General features: G+C 54.3%; 1 protein-coding gene across 2 annotated transcripts; it reads right to left on the minus strand.

The window, feature by feature from the left end:
• Nucleotides 1-2305: 2305 nt before the first annotated feature.
• Nucleotides 2306-9386, minus strand: KIF12 (kinesin family member 12). Of its 2 annotated transcripts, XM_069476708.1 has the most exons (19): nucleotides 9297-9386; nucleotides 9138-9203; nucleotides 8968-9046; nucleotides 8655-8782; nucleotides 8425-8500; nucleotides 7927-8061; nucleotides 7648-7783; nucleotides 6824-6915; nucleotides 6470-6626; nucleotides 5703-5821; nucleotides 5516-5620; nucleotides 4866-4968; nucleotides 4693-4783; nucleotides 4397-4483; nucleotides 3996-4083; nucleotides 3818-3922; nucleotides 3173-3273; nucleotides 2964-3082; nucleotides 2306-2640 (listed from the first exon to the last, which is right to left on the minus strand). In XM_069476708.1, exons 1-19 carry the CDS (start codon nucleotides 9320-9322, stop codon nucleotides 2501-2503), a joined length of 1953 nt encoding a protein of 650 aa, XP_069332809.1. In that variant the 5' UTR covers nucleotides 9323-9386; the 3' UTR covers nucleotides 2306-2500. The 2 variants fall into 2 exon arrangements, with proteins under 2 accessions (XP_069332809.1, XP_069332810.1); XM_069476709.1 differs by lacking the exons at nucleotides 8655-8782; nucleotides 9138-9203; nucleotides 9297-9386 and having other exon boundaries at nucleotides 8968-9098.
• Nucleotides 9387-14442: the final 5056 nt, after the last annotated feature.

Genomic DNA, 14442 nt, shown 5'->3' on the forward strand with positions numbered 1-14442 from the left:
GCACAAACATCGCCTCCAGGAGGCCTTTCCAGAACTCCCTGTTGAGGATTGCGCCCCCGCCCTGGCAGAGCGCCACCCTCCTTCTCGGCTTTAATCCACATTTATCACCACCTGACATGCCACATATGTTGCCCACTCTCTTGTTTATTATCTCTGTTCCATGAGGGTAAAGATCCTTATGCTTCATTCAGTGCAAGTCCAAAGTAGGTTCTCAGCAAATGTTTGTTGCCTAAGAATGTTTTGAACCCGTATTGTCAATTCCATCAAAGTGTCACATTGCCTAAAAGTTGCTTTTGGCTAAATTGGCTGCCACCGGCAAAGCCACATGCTATACTCTTTCCATACGTCAGGGAATTTAATCCACACACAGTTTTGTAAGGGGGGACTATTACTGTGCCCACTCTGGACATGAGGTGACTTGGGCTCAGAGCAGTGAAGTCACTTCGCCAGGATCACTCATGGATGTGATGACGCCAGGATTTGACCTGGGAAGCTCAGTCTGTGGGCTTAACCACAGCCCGCTCTGTCCGGCCCAGTGGCCTGTGGTGTCTGGCCGTCACTCTATGTCCCCTGGCTCTGCCTCCACAGACCCTGGCCTTCCAGGAAGCTGCCACTGTCAAACACCCTCACGCCCACAGTCACAAGTCTTGCCTCTGGATTCCTGGCCGCGGAGGGCGCTGACCTGGGCTGACCCGGGCTGACCCTGCCAGTCTCAGCTTCAGGGACCAGCCCTGCTCGGACTCAGGAGTCAGGGGCCAGCAGTGGAGGAGGCCCAGAGAGGCCCATCAGTCTGTCCCAAGTCACACAGCACACTCAAGTAGCCTGGGGGCACCTTGCTTTTATTTTGGGGTCCTCACTGGCCTGGGGAAAAGGGGGCACATTCCCACAGCTACGTTCCAAAATGATGGGTAGGAGAGCACCGGTCTTCCCTTGCTTGGTCTTGCGCTGGGGAGTGTGACGGGGGACAGAGGTCCCGATCTCCTCAGGCCAGGCCCTCTGAGCACAGTGGCCCTCTGAGCACTGTTCCAGATGACGCTGCAGCCTCCCTCCAGCAGCCCCAGGCTCCCCAGCACTCCCCAGCTGCCCCCTGGCTGGCCCTCTGCTCCTCCCTCGGGGCTCTCCAAGCCTGTGGCTGAGGCCGGCCTGCCTGGGCCTTGCCTGGGCCTGGGGCTCAGGCCTCAGGGCACACCCAGCCCGAGGCCTGGCTCAGGTACTGCTGGCTGTGGCATCTCGTCCCCTCTCTGTGCTGGTCTCTTTACGGTCCCTGCCTCCAGCTCACCCCTGCCAGTCAGGCCACCTCCCACAAGTGGCCAGTATGATCTACATACAAATCTAGGCTGGCCACGCCTTAAGAACCTTCCGTGGCTGCTTTTTGCCTTAGGCAGAAGCACGAACTCTGGATGTGGCTAGAAGGCCCTGTACTTCCTGGCCCAGACAACTCTGGGAACTCAGGGGTCTCCAAGCCTTTGTCTCCGCCACCCCCGACCCACCTTCCCTGGACAGAATGCTGCCCACCCTCCAAGGCTTAATCACGGCTTCTTTGGCAAAGCTTCTCTGAGCCCCCCACAATCACTGATGGGGTGACCCTCGTCTGTGCCGCTGGGCTTCCCCAGCAAAGCCCGTGTGAGGTTGTAAATGTCTGTCCCCCACCAGATTCTGAGCACCACAGGCAAAGCCATCTTGGCCCCTGTTGGTCTTATTTGCCACCTTACAGCTTCATTTGCAGTTGATGCCAGTGGTGTGTGTTGAAGGAAGGAAGGAAGGAAGGAGGGAAAGAAGTGGGTCTCAGTTTCCCTAACTGTGAATGGGAGGATTAGGTTGGCCTCGTGGCTCTTTCTCCCACCCCCAGTTCCTCACGTCACACCTGGACTTCTCCATCGTCATAGACCCGCTGCATCCTACGGGCACTTATGCCGGGAATCATGATGTTCCTCACACCTTGACCTTCAGTAGAAGGCAACGGGACAGGGAGCCACGGCCACCAGGTAACTGACTGAAGACCAGAAAGTGGTCCATGAGAAGCTAGGCCTCCGGAGCCCCACCAGCACCAGGAAACATGTGACACAGCGTGAGGGAGCCCCTCGGCCTCCTTCATGGAGACACTCACCATTCGACTTCCCCACGTCCCCCCAGGGGCATGTAGCAGTTGCTCAATTAAAACTTGTACAACTCATGAAAGGAGATGGGAGCCTGGGACATTACAGACCAGTGGGACACACACACCGGTGTCATCCTAGCCCCTCCTCCCTTGGATTCCCCCAGGGGGAAGCGACTGAGTACCCCGGGGGACAGAACCAATCAGACCTAGAGCTGAAGCCTCTGTTTATTCATGTATTCTTCACCTGCTGCCAGGTTTCTCCTGAATCCAGTCTCCTGGGGCAGCACCCTCCCCTTGCTCCCCCAAAAGCTGCTACCCCATGCAGGAGATGGGGAGACAGAGCGCAAGGCGCAGAGCCCAGTCTGAGGTCACCCGGCAGTCTTCTGGGTCTCCACTCTGCCTTCAGCAGGGAGGGAGGACCTGGCCTGGGCTCCGTGCACCCTCGCTGTGGGGCGGCTGGCTCCGGCCACGTCGCAGGGAACTGCCAATCTGCTCTCTGAGGGCCTCCAGCCTCTGGGCCAGGTTTTGGACCCCAGCCCCCCCTAAGAGCAGTGAGACGTGAGGCCTGCCTTTCCTTGGACCTTCCCCACCCAGGTCCATCTGGGTCCCAACATCCTCTGGAGAAGCCTCGGGGGGTAGGTACCCTCTACCCTTCCCCCACTCCCACCATGGGCCCCAATGCACATCTGGGCATGTGGGTGGTCCTAAAAAAAGAATTCCAAGTTTGGGAACTAGGAAGATTTTAGAAACCACCCCTCAACACCCACCCCATTTTAGAGATGGGAAGATTGAGGCCTGGAGAGGATGGGTTCTGGCTCAAGATCATAGAGAACACTAGGGGTCCTTCCCTCTCTTCCTTCTTCACCTTTGAGCACTGGTGACGTGTTCGGAGCCTCCGCGGGCAGGGGTGGTGCAGAGGGTACCACCTCCTCCTCGGTCAGCATCTCTGCCAGGACTCGCGTCTGAGTCCAGTCGCTGTGGCTCCTGGGCCAGGGTGAGTCGGGTGGTGGGAAGTGAGCCTGTGAGTTCCCAGGCTCCTCCTCCCCCACCCCAGTGCCCCAGGGCTGGGCCCACCTCTCTCTTGGGCACTTGGCAGAGCCAGGGCTGCACGGGGGTGCCCAGGGTGGGGGCCGGGCAGACAGGGGCCTGCTGCCTGGGGCCTCAGGGCCCAACACCTACAGGAAAAACCAGAGCCCGCACTGGTAACCCCAGCCCTGCCTCTCTGTGTCCCACTTCCCTGGTGCCCCACAGGGTGCCAAGAATGTCAGGTGGGCACAACGGAGTGGGGTCTTGGTCGCTTTCTTCTGTGAGCAGCAGGTGCTTCTCATAATGTCCTCTCCTGAGACTAGGAGAGCTCCGAGGGCAGACACCACGTCTGGTCTAGTTCTGAACCCTCAGAGCCCAGAACAGAGGCCGGCACAAAGCCAGGAGCTCAGGGGAGAGCGAGTGGAGGAGTGAGTGAATATATAAACGAGTAAATACGTAACTGAATGACAGAGGAAGTTTCTGAAAGAAGGCACGGTGGGGAGGAGGGAGGGCGAGGCAAGGAGCTATTCCGAACCCCAGGGAGAGGAGCCGCCAGCCGGCCACTCACTCCCTGGGATCCAGCCTGGAGCCAGGGGATCCCCCGGCCCGGGAGCCCCCCACCCCATTACTGACCCCTAGGCCAAGGTCTCTAGTCCTCCCGCCTTCCCTCACCCCCAGCTGGGCCTTTCCTACCTGCTGTAGGTGGCGCTCCCTCCACGGGCAGGCCCAGTGGGCCAGGGGCGCTCGGCACAGCGGGCAGAGGTGGCGCCAGGGGCAGGAGCAGAGGGGTGGCAGTGCCTGCAAGAGGGCGAGTCAGAGGCTCCATGACGTCCCCACCTGTCACTCGTCCAGGTTGGGCAGTGAGACTCACATGGCAGGAGGGAGCTGGTGCCATCAAGCAGGGACACGGTGGGGCTGGCCCAGGGCCCTGCTGGTGGTGGTGGCAGGCAGAGAGGCGCCTGGAAAAAACAGTGGGGACTGTGCCTGCAGCCCCCAACCCTACCACCAGGCTGGCCTCCGGGTCCCCCTTCTCCACAGAGCCTCCTGGAGCCCTCACGGGTGCCAGGCCCTGTTCTCGAGGCTTTCCATATCAACCCATTCTTCCCAATCCTTAAAACAAGCCTATAAAGTAGGCACAGCTATGATCCCCATGTTACAGAAGAAACCCAGGCGGGAGAGGTTAAATGACTTGCCCAAGATAACACAGCTAGTAGGTGGCAGAGGTCAGACCCCTGTCCCCAGGCCTGGTTCCAGGCTGGTGGCTGTGCTCACCTCTCTAGCTCGTGGACCTGCTGGGCCAGGACACGCTGCTCGTTCTGGGCCAGGTCTCGGCTACTCTGCAGCTGGCTCTTTTCTTTCCTGGGGGAGAGCAGATCCCAGGGAGGGGACAGGAGTGGGGCTGGTGGGGGTGTCAGTCAGCCTGTCCTCATTGCAGCACAGCACCGGCCCCAGGAGGCAGGTGGGGACAGAGTAGAGCCGAGGACCAGAGAGGGGAGGCAGCTTGGCAGAAGCAGCTTAGCAGTGAGGGGTGGGGGACAGAGTCCCCCTGGCTGTGGGCTGGGACCTACCTGAGCCTCTCATTCTCCAGCATGAACTCCTGTAGCATCCCGTAGAGGTTCCGCTGGGCCCAGGCCATCTGGGTGCCACTGAGCCCTGAGGCTGCAGGGAAGCAGGAGGTGGCTGGATCCACAGGAGCTCCAGGCCCTATCCCCACCCTACTCTGCTCCCAAGGAGCTTATACCCTTGCGTTCCATTTGGTCCAGCTGGAACTGCAGGCGATGATTCTCCTCCTGGAGCTGCAGCATGTCAGTCTCCAAATGCTGGGGCTGCTTTGCCACAGGGGACTGCAGAGAAAGAGACCCAGAACCGCCCTTTACAGTTGTACAAGTTGTGTACTGCACAAGGGCTTCCAGGTGTGGGGAGTGAGGCCTAAAATAAAGCTTCACTTGCCAGACTTGCCTCTTGGCACAAGGCTGCATCTACCTGGAAGGGGCACCTTGTCCTAACTGCACCATCCTGAAGGGCCCCACTCTGAGCTGGACTCAGCTGTAAGTCCAAGTCCAAACTCAGTTCTGCCCAAACCTTGGCCCAGATTCTGACCCCCAACTCAACTCACAACTTAGCCACAATATCAGCTGGGATCCTGGCTGCACCCTGATTGTATCCCAGCTTAGACTCCAACCCAACTCCTGCTCTAACCCTGACCAGGACCCCGGCTAGGACCCCGACCCCACCCTCCCCAACCATGACACCATTTCCAGGATTCGAACCCTAATCCCAACTCTGACCCAGTCCCAGACTTCGATCATGATGTCAACTTGGGCTCCAATCATTGCCTGATCCCCCACTGTCTCCCCTGCCTGTCCCTCGCCTGTGTCTCCCTCCAGTCACCTTGGGGGCCTGCGGCCGGGTGGTGACTCGCTGAGCTCGGCTCGCGTATCGCAGGGTGCTGAGAGTCTCAGGAAGACACTGGGCTGAGGGGGACACGCAGGCCACCTGGGGAGGACTTCCCTGAGTGCTGCTCTCCAAAGGCCCCTCTTTAGGACCCAGCCTTCCCCACCACGCCCCCCTTGGGTACCATGAGGGTGACCCCGCGCCCCCCCAGGGAGTCCGCCAGCAACTTGGTGAGCTTGCTGTCCCTGAAAGGGATGTGGCTCTGCTTCCGCTGTGGGTCCAGCAGCAGGGAGATGCAGTGACCTGGGTAGGGAGAGCAAGGCCCAGAAAGGTTACACCACTTGCCCAAGGCCACCCAGCTGGGACGCTGCAGAGGCGGGATCTCCATCCAGACCTGTGTGACTCTAAAAACCCATCTTTCCACATGATCGCATCACTCAGACTGGGGCTTCTCGAGGGCAGAGATGCCTCTGCCACCCCTGATCCCCAAACGGGCCTGGCACGCAGCTGGGCTCAGGAACTTTCCAACGAATGGATTGAATGAAAAGGAGTTTCATGAGCATCTCCCATGCACGCTACCCGGGAATGTGAGGCCCCAGCCCTTAAGAATCTCAAAGTCCAATAACCTGGGGTGGGGGAGAGGAGACAGGTCCCCTAACTGGGTCTCAGTCTTCCCAACAGCACAAGGGACAGGTGGAATGTTTCTGAATTCAGTGTTTCTACCTCCCAAATTAGAATATATCTTTATAGACCCTTAGAGTTTATAGATTCATAGTCCGTGTTCTGAGAAGCGAGAGTCAACAACAGAGCTGGGGTCTCTGGCTCTTGGGCCACGGCTCTTTCACCACGTCTATGCCCTACAGCTCCTCTAGTATCCCCCACTGTGGACAGCTGTGGGCCCAGCACCAGGGAGGGACTCAAGAGTCAGAGCAGCTGGCCCCCGGGTCTCACCCAGGGCCAGCAGGCTGCGGTTGATGCTGTTGGCCTCAAGCATCAGGTCCCCACGGGATCCTGTGGCTGCCACCTTTTCACTGCCGGCCAGGTCTACGAAGCACAGCTTGCCACCGACGGGGGGCTCCCCGGGGCCCACAGGAGGCATCTTCTGGGCCTGGGGGATCAGGGCTTCATGGGGACTTGGAAGGGACGGTGCCCATCAAAGTCACAAGGTCACAAGGCCAAGGGTTTCCCCCATTACCGCCCATGCACGCTCAAGTCGGTTTATACATCCAAACGCAGACCCGTGCTGCGCGGCTACCCTTGCTGGGGGGCCCGGGGCCAGCTCCTTCTCCAGGCCGGGGCACTCACAGTTTTGCAGTCGATGTAGAGGGTGAGCAGGGCATGGCTCCGGCTGGAGGCCTGGTTCAGGGTGTGAGCTGAGCTCCTTCGACGGCTGAGCCCTGGAGGGGAAAAACATTAGGAGCAGGACCTGGTAGGAGAACAGGTTATCACCAGGGAAGAAAACGGAGCAAAGGAGCCTGGAAGGCAGAGGGGACAGCCTGTGCAAACGCAGAGAGGCAGGACAGTGGGCGCTGGGTCAGGGAATGATGAAATGTTCGTGCTGGCTCTAGCACAGAAGGTGAAAGGGGGACAGAGAGAATCGAGCAGAAGGATGACAGTTTGCATTTTATAAACTCTCCTATTGCTGTGTGCAGGGAGGGGGAGAAACTGAGGCAGAGAGATCAGCTGAGAGGTGTGGCACAGCATCCCAGGTGCCTGCCAGAGGAGGGGCGCTCAATAAATATTTGATGAAAAAATGAATGAGACTGGAATAGAAGGGTCTTACAGGCTAGGCTAAGAGGTCTGACCTTCATCCCCCGGGCTCTGCAAAGGGGGAGGGTCTGGAGGCGCAGAGGGATGTGTTGTGCAGCGTGGAGGAGGAGGGCTTGCCCAGGGAGAGCTGTGAGGTGCAGAGAGCTCTCTAAGGAGCCAGAATGAGGCCTGGCTGAGGCAGGGGCCTGGGCTGGAGAGGAGTCTGCGAAACGACAGGCACTGGGCAGTGGTGGGGGCAGGGGACATCCTTGGGCTGTGCCTCTGAATTGCTGGTTTGCTTGTCCTTTCCCCCCACAAGAGTCACCTCTGAAGCCACAGCTGCGGCCACCCGCGCCCACGCTCAGTGGAGCAGCACGCACCCAACTGTAGGAGTTCCATCAGGGCCTCCAGGCTCCCGAACTCCACCACCCGCAGCTGCTCCACGTAGAAGCCCCGGGTCTTGTTCCAGCGAACAGGGAGGGGCCGGGGAGACCCCAGGCTCAGCAAGTCCCGAACCTGGGAGGTGAGGGAGGAGGGTGAGGGAAGGGACTCTCCAGGTCTATGTCCCACCCACCCCCAGCCCTTCCTGCCCACAGTCCCCAACTCCTCGGAAAGAAACCCTCTGTCGCCTTGCGGGCTTTCAATTCTCATTCCCGTACCTGCTCGTTGTAGATCTCCAGGTAGGAGGCGCGGAGGGTGACAGGGGCACCCAGGTGCTGCACGCGGTCGAACAGCCAGGAGAAGGTCCTCTGCATGATGCCAGCCAGGCTGGGGGGTACGGGCACCCCCTCCCCCTGGGGGCAAAGCCAGCGGAGTCTGAGACTGGGTCATCTCCATCAGCACCACAGTAATGCCTACCCTTTGTAGAGCCGGAACCATACCAAGTTCTCATATAACAGCTCATTTATTAACAATTCTCGCAGCCGGTACAATCACCTCCATTTTACAGATGAAGAAACTGAGAGCTAGTAAGTAACGGGAGCAGCACTTGAACCCAGATGCTCCAAATGGGGAGCATCTTCTCCTCTCTGGTCCTCAGTTTCCTTGTCTGCAAATAATCGGGGCGGGCTGCCTGGTCCCAGCCCCTTCCCTCCGGGAGTCGGCGCTTCCAGCCCACGGAGCCCCGACCCGCGGGGGCTTCGCCGCGCTCGGCCCACCTGGGGCGGGGGTCCTGTCAGGGTGTAGGTCTTGCCGGAGCCGGTCTGGCCGAAGGTGAAGATGGTGCAGGAGAAGCTGCGGGCGGCAGGGGCGTGGCTGGACCCGGCGGCGCCCGGGGTTGGGGTGGGGTAGGGGGTCAGGGAGGCGGAGGGGTAGGGGGGACGTGGGACCAGGGGGGCGGGACGCGGTCCGGGGCAGGGCCGGGCCAGCCCAGCCGCGCCTCACTCACCCCCGCAGCGCCAGCTCGCCCAGGCGCCGCACGCCGCAGGCCCGGAACACGTCCTCCTGCGTGCGCGCCCCGTCCAGCACCGCCGCGAAGCGGAACGCCACGTCGGGGCCCCCGCCCGGGGGGCTCACCTGCGGAGGGCGCGGCGGGGGGCCGGGCACGCTGGATGGGGCGCTTCGGGAGAGGGAGGGGCGCTCTGGAGGGCCCGGGGCACCCTGGAAGGGCGGGGCGCTCTGGGGGAGGGCAGGGCCTGGGGCAAAGTTGTCTGGCGTAAGGGACCCGGCGTCCCCAGGGGAGGAAGAGAGGGGCTCCTTACCTGCAGAGTCCGGGTCCCTGAGCAGTGCAGCACGCTCTGCTCCCCTCGACGCAGCTCGGCCGCACTCATGGGCCGCACCCTGGGGTCCGACAGGAGGGCAGATGGCTACATCCTGATGTCTTCATTGGTCCCTGCCTTGCCCGGGTGCCTCCTACCCAGTCCATACCCACCTGAGCACTACTTGGATGGGCGTTTCCGGCCCCTCTGGTCCCTGCTCCAGGCTCCGCGCGGGGTCCCTGTGGCGGCAGCGCGAGTTACCTTCCCTGCCCGCAGCGCTGTCCGCTGTGCGGGGCGTTCAGGACCCCGAACCTCTCCGAAGCTCTGCTTACCCGTCGGGTGACCCGCGTTCCTCCATGTCCTGCTCTGCACACGCAGTTAGCTCCGCCCCAGTCTCCTTTCTTTCCCTCCCCAGTACCCTCCCCCTCTGCACAACACCGGGACTGTCTAGACACATCTTCCACTCCCACCCCCATCCCCCCATCCCAGGCAGCCATCCATCCGGAAAGGCTCCGGCCTGCCCAGGGCCAGCTGGTTAAAGATTTACCCACCCGCGCTGCGGCGGCGGTGGAGAAAGTCTCCCCGAGGTAGGGGACTCCTAGCTAGGAGGGTTCTGCAGTCTGAGGATCCCTTGTTCTTGATCAGCCCCATCAGAAGGGACCCCTGGGACCACCCAAGCCAGCCTCCTTTGTGCACAGATGAGGATACCTAAACAGGGATGGGAGGGACTCAGCCAAGACCACAGAGGTAGCCCATGCAGAGCATGGACTGGGCTCTTCCTACTCTCTCCACATGCCCCAGCCCCCTCCAGTTTCATAGTCAGCCCCCACCCCAGCAGCTGGGGTGTCTTCTCAGCTCAGGGCCCAGGGAGGGGAGGGGCCTCGACGCCAGGGAGGGGCCCAGGCCGCAGTCAGCCCTGGGGAGGACCTGGCTGGATTGAGTCTCTGAGCCGAGAACTCGAGAACTCGTTTCCAAGCATCTGGTTAAACAATGGACACCTGCCTCTCTGATGCCAAGGTTAATAGAAGGCGAGCGGGGTTGTTTAACCCTCTCCTGGTCTGGTGTCTGACAGCAGCAGGGATGGCTGTGCATGCGCTGGGATGGAGCAATAGCTCATTCTGTGCCAGTCTCCTTGCTGGGCACCAGGGCAGAGGAATCACAGGCAGACCCGCCCCTTAGCAGCTCACAGTCTGGCTGGGGAGACGGAGAAGTACAGTCCAGTGTGTAGGGCCTCTGGGGAGAGTTCAGAGGCCTGTAGGAGCCAGGAGGGAGGGAGGTGCAGGTGGTAGGCAAGGGTGTAACAGGCAGAGGACACATGCTCCAGGAAGGCTGGGGTGGGGAGATGTGTGTGGCATGGAGAGGTGGTTTGAGGCTGGACCCAGCTCACAGAGGGCACAGGAAAAAGTCTGGACTCCTCAGAGAGCCAGGAAGCCATTGAAGAGTTACAAACTGGGACGTGACACCGCCAGATTGGCATCGTTATTGTTGCTATTCTGTCTCTGTATGTTCTCTGAATATTTTTGCAAACTCCCCCCCCAAACACACAGTAGGGCAAAAGCCCTAAAAATCACCCCCTCTCAATGTAACACACTCTATACCACCACAAATGACAGCCAACTACCAAAGCCTCCCTACTGGGGAATGGGCTATCTTGGGTGGCAGTGAGCTCCCCATGCACTGGAGGTATGCAAGAAAGAGCTAATTGACCTTTCAGTTACAGGACTTTCAAGCTGGATCTACAGGGAGAGTTCTGCAGAGAAAAGAACCACTGGCCCCAGCTCTGCCACTAACTCGCCCCGGAGCCGTGGCCTTTCTTAACCTGGCTTCTCCCTGTAAAAAGGGATTAATGGTCCCTCTCCTATTTTACGTGGTTGTTCTGAGACTTCAATGAGACAGTGTAATTGAAAATGATTCATAAGTCGTAAAGAACTACCTAAAAGCAAAAATAAAAAGTCCTAGATGATCTCTAAGATCCCTTTCAACTCTGAAGTTCCTTAATCTGTTACATTTTTTGAATCCTTGAGGTGGATAGGACAAGAGTTAGCATCCCTGCTTTTCCAGTTAAAAAACTGAGGAAAACAGAGGTGGGCAGGAGAGGTTGTCTAAGGCAAGAGCATCTGTAAATGGCAGAACTGAGAGTTTAAACCCAGAACTAAATGCTGTAAGTCCTAGTGCTGTCTGCTAGGGCAGGTTGCTTTTTTCAGTTGTAAACCCAGTAAGTGAACAGGTTGCTCCTTTAAATGCCCTTCTAAGTGTTAAGAACTATCAGTCATTTGCTTCTTAGAGTGCATTGGTTTAATCAGATTGCTGTCCCTGCTCAAACTGGACTGAAGTGAGCCACACTGAAGGGATTTCGATATGTGCATGTCGGGGGTGTGGGGAGTGGGTTGGTGGGGACTTGAGCACCAGCCTTCCCAGCCTGGGTCACTGGATGTCCGCAGCCAGGAGCAGAGTCCTGGTTCTGTTCTCTAACAGTGAGTGCAAACATCTGTTGCCCTTAAATTGAGCCAAAAGTTGTTTCTTTGATAAGATCAATAACTTAGATAAATACTTAGCAAACTAAGAAAGAAAATAATAGGAGAATATGCAAATTGCTAATATCAGAAATAAAAAGGAGAATTTACTATACGTCCTACAGACATTAAAAGAATAATAAGATATTATGAATCACTTTATGCCAATAAATCTGAACTTGACTATGTTCATGAAGTCATGGACAAATCCCTTAAAAAGCTCAACTTACTAAAATGGATAGCAGAAAAGAGTAGGATATACAAATAGTTTTATATCTGTTGAACAAGTCGAATTTATAATTAAAAACCTCTCTGCGAAGGAAACTCTTGGCCTGGATGGCTTCACTGGGGAATTATCCAAACATTTAAGGAAGTAGTAATAGCAATCTTAGACAAACTTTCAGCAACAGAGCCAGAAAGAGCATTTCCAAATTCATTTTTTTAGTGAGGCCACTTAACCCTGTTATCTAGTCCTTACAATGACATCATCAGAAAAGAAAATTGCAGTCCATTATCTCTCAAGAACACAAATGTTAAGATTCCAAATAATCATTAGCCAATCAAACCCAGCAGTATATAAAATGCTTAAAACATGTGGATTTATTACAGTAATTGAAAAGTTGCTTTAACATTGGAAAATCAATCACTGTAATTCAACACGTTGACAGAATAAAAGAGAAAATCAAATGATCATCTCAGAAAAGACATTTAGTAAAATTTAACACTTGTTCATGATAACAATAAAAGCTCTCGACAAACTAGGAATACAATGGAAATTCCTTAATTTAATAAGGAATCTTATTTATTGTTTATCTACCAAAAAACACCCTATAGACAACATCATATTTAATGATGAAAATAACTTCCTCTTCTATCACCACCACACTAGTTAGTATAGTAAGGCAAGAAAAAGAACGAGTAGATGTTTCCTTTGGAAACCAGAAAAAAGGAAAGTTAGTAAAACTGTCATTTTTCGTAGTACATACATACACAGGTGTATTGCATATAGAAAATTTAAACCTGGGCAACATAGCAAGACCCCATCTGTAAGAAAAAGAAGAAAAATTAGCTGAGCATGGTGGCATGGACCCATAGTCTCAGCTACTCAGGAGGCTGATGCAAGAGGATCCCCTGAGCCCAGGAGTTCAAGATTTGCAATGAGCTATGATCAGGCCACTGCACTCTGGCCTGGTTGACAGAGAAAGATCCTGTTTATAAAAAGGAAAAAAAAAAAGGAAAAAAAAATTCAGAAGTATCTTCTAACAAGATGCTGGAACTGATAAGTGAATTTAGCAAAGTCTCTGATACAATTGTCAGTGTGCATGCTATTTGTTAATTAAATATAAAATCCACAGTTGGAAATTAAAAATTTAACATTTAGAGCACCATCAAAAAATTATTAACTTCTTAGAAATAAATTTAATGAAAAATGTGCAAAACCTACACATTGAAAATCGCAAAACATTGTGGAAGGATATTTAAAAAAAACCTAAGTAAAGGGAAAGAATTACCATGTTCATGAATTAAAAGATACAGCATTGTGAAGTTGTCACTTTTCTGCAAGCTGACATGTGTAGATTCAATGCAATTCCAATCAATAGCCCAGCAGGTAATTTTTTGGGAAATTGACAAGCTGATTCTAAAGTTTACATGAAAATGCAAAGGACTACAACAACCAAGATAATAATGAAGAACAAAGTTGGTAGATTTGTACTATCAGTTATCAAGACTTAAGGTACAGCTACAGTAATCAAGACAGTATGGTACTGGTGCAAGGACAGGTGAATGGAACAGAATAGCCCCAAGCAACACACTCATCCATGTGCATCCCCTGATGTATGATAAAGGAAGCACTGTAATTCAGTTGGAAGAAAATGTTCTTTTCAATAAATTGGGCTGAATTAATTGAATGTCCATACAGGTACAGAAAAAATCCTTGACTCCATACTTCACATCATTCACAATATTAATTTTAAATTAATTATAGACCCAAATTTAGAAGAAAGCTTGGATAATAGATAATTATCTTCATGACATTGGGAGTAGACAAAGATTTCCTAAACAAGTCACAAAAAAGCACTAACCATAAAAAAATATTGGACCACACTGAAATTTAAAATTTCTGTTTATCAAAAGACTCCATTTAAGAGAATAAAAAGGCAAATGACAGACTGGGAGAAATTACTAGCAAGACATAGGTCTGACAAAAGACATATCCAAAATGTATACAGAGTTCCTACAAGCCGATAAGAAATAGACTAACAATTCAATGAAAAACTGACCAAGGAGTTTGAACTGGCATTCCACAAAAGATGATAACCAAATGTCTAATAAACATATGAAAAAGTTCCCAACATAATTAGTCACCAGGGAAATGAAAATAAAACCATGGTAAGATAAAACGACACACATGCCAGAATGAACACAATTACAAAGGCAGATGATACTAAGTGTTGGTGAACCATTTTTTGAAAACTGTTGAGAAATATCTACTAAAGCTAAAAATATCTCTATCACGTGATCCGGCAACTCCACTCTAGGTCTGGGCCTAAGAGAAATGAGTGTGCACATCCAACAAAAGACATACAAGAATGTTCATAGTAGTTTTCTAGTTGTGTTAGCTACCTCCTCCATCACCACTACCATTATTTCTACCTTCATCATTGTCATCATCACCACCACTGTCACTATAACCCCATCACCATCGTCACCAAAACTCTACCATCACCACCAATACCTGCATAACCAGCAGTCGACATAATCATTTAGTCACTGCAACCACCGACACCACCATCATCAACATCTCTACCGTGACCACCACCGTCAACGCTGTTACCATGACTACCATCCTGACTACCGTCCTTTGGAATCTGGGCTCATTCATTTGAGGAAGTTAAAGATGCAGCACCTGGGCCTCCGGCCAGCAGTAACCTCCACCCCTACGCCCCGCCATCGCCTATGGTAC

The sequence above is a fragment of the Eulemur rufifrons genome, chromosome 7 (assembly GCF_041146395.1).
Source record: "Eulemur rufifrons isolate Redbay chromosome 7, OSU_ERuf_1, whole genome shotgun sequence".
Lineage (NCBI taxonomy): Eukaryota > Metazoa > Chordata > Mammalia > Primates > Lemuridae > Eulemur > Eulemur rufifrons.

Coding starts and splice junctions, on each gene's coding strand:
- KIF12 (XM_069476708.1), bottom strand. CDS start 9,322: ATGGAGGAACGCGGGTCACCCGACGG. Junction 6,916..7,647: donor GATGGAACTCCTACAGTTGG/GTGCGTGCTGCT, acceptor TTTCCCCTCCAG/GGCTCAGCCGTCGAAGGAGC. Junction 5,822..6,469: donor CCGCAGCCTGCTGGCCCTGG/GTGAGACCCGGG, acceptor CTCCCTACCCAG/GTCACTGCATCTCCCTGCTG.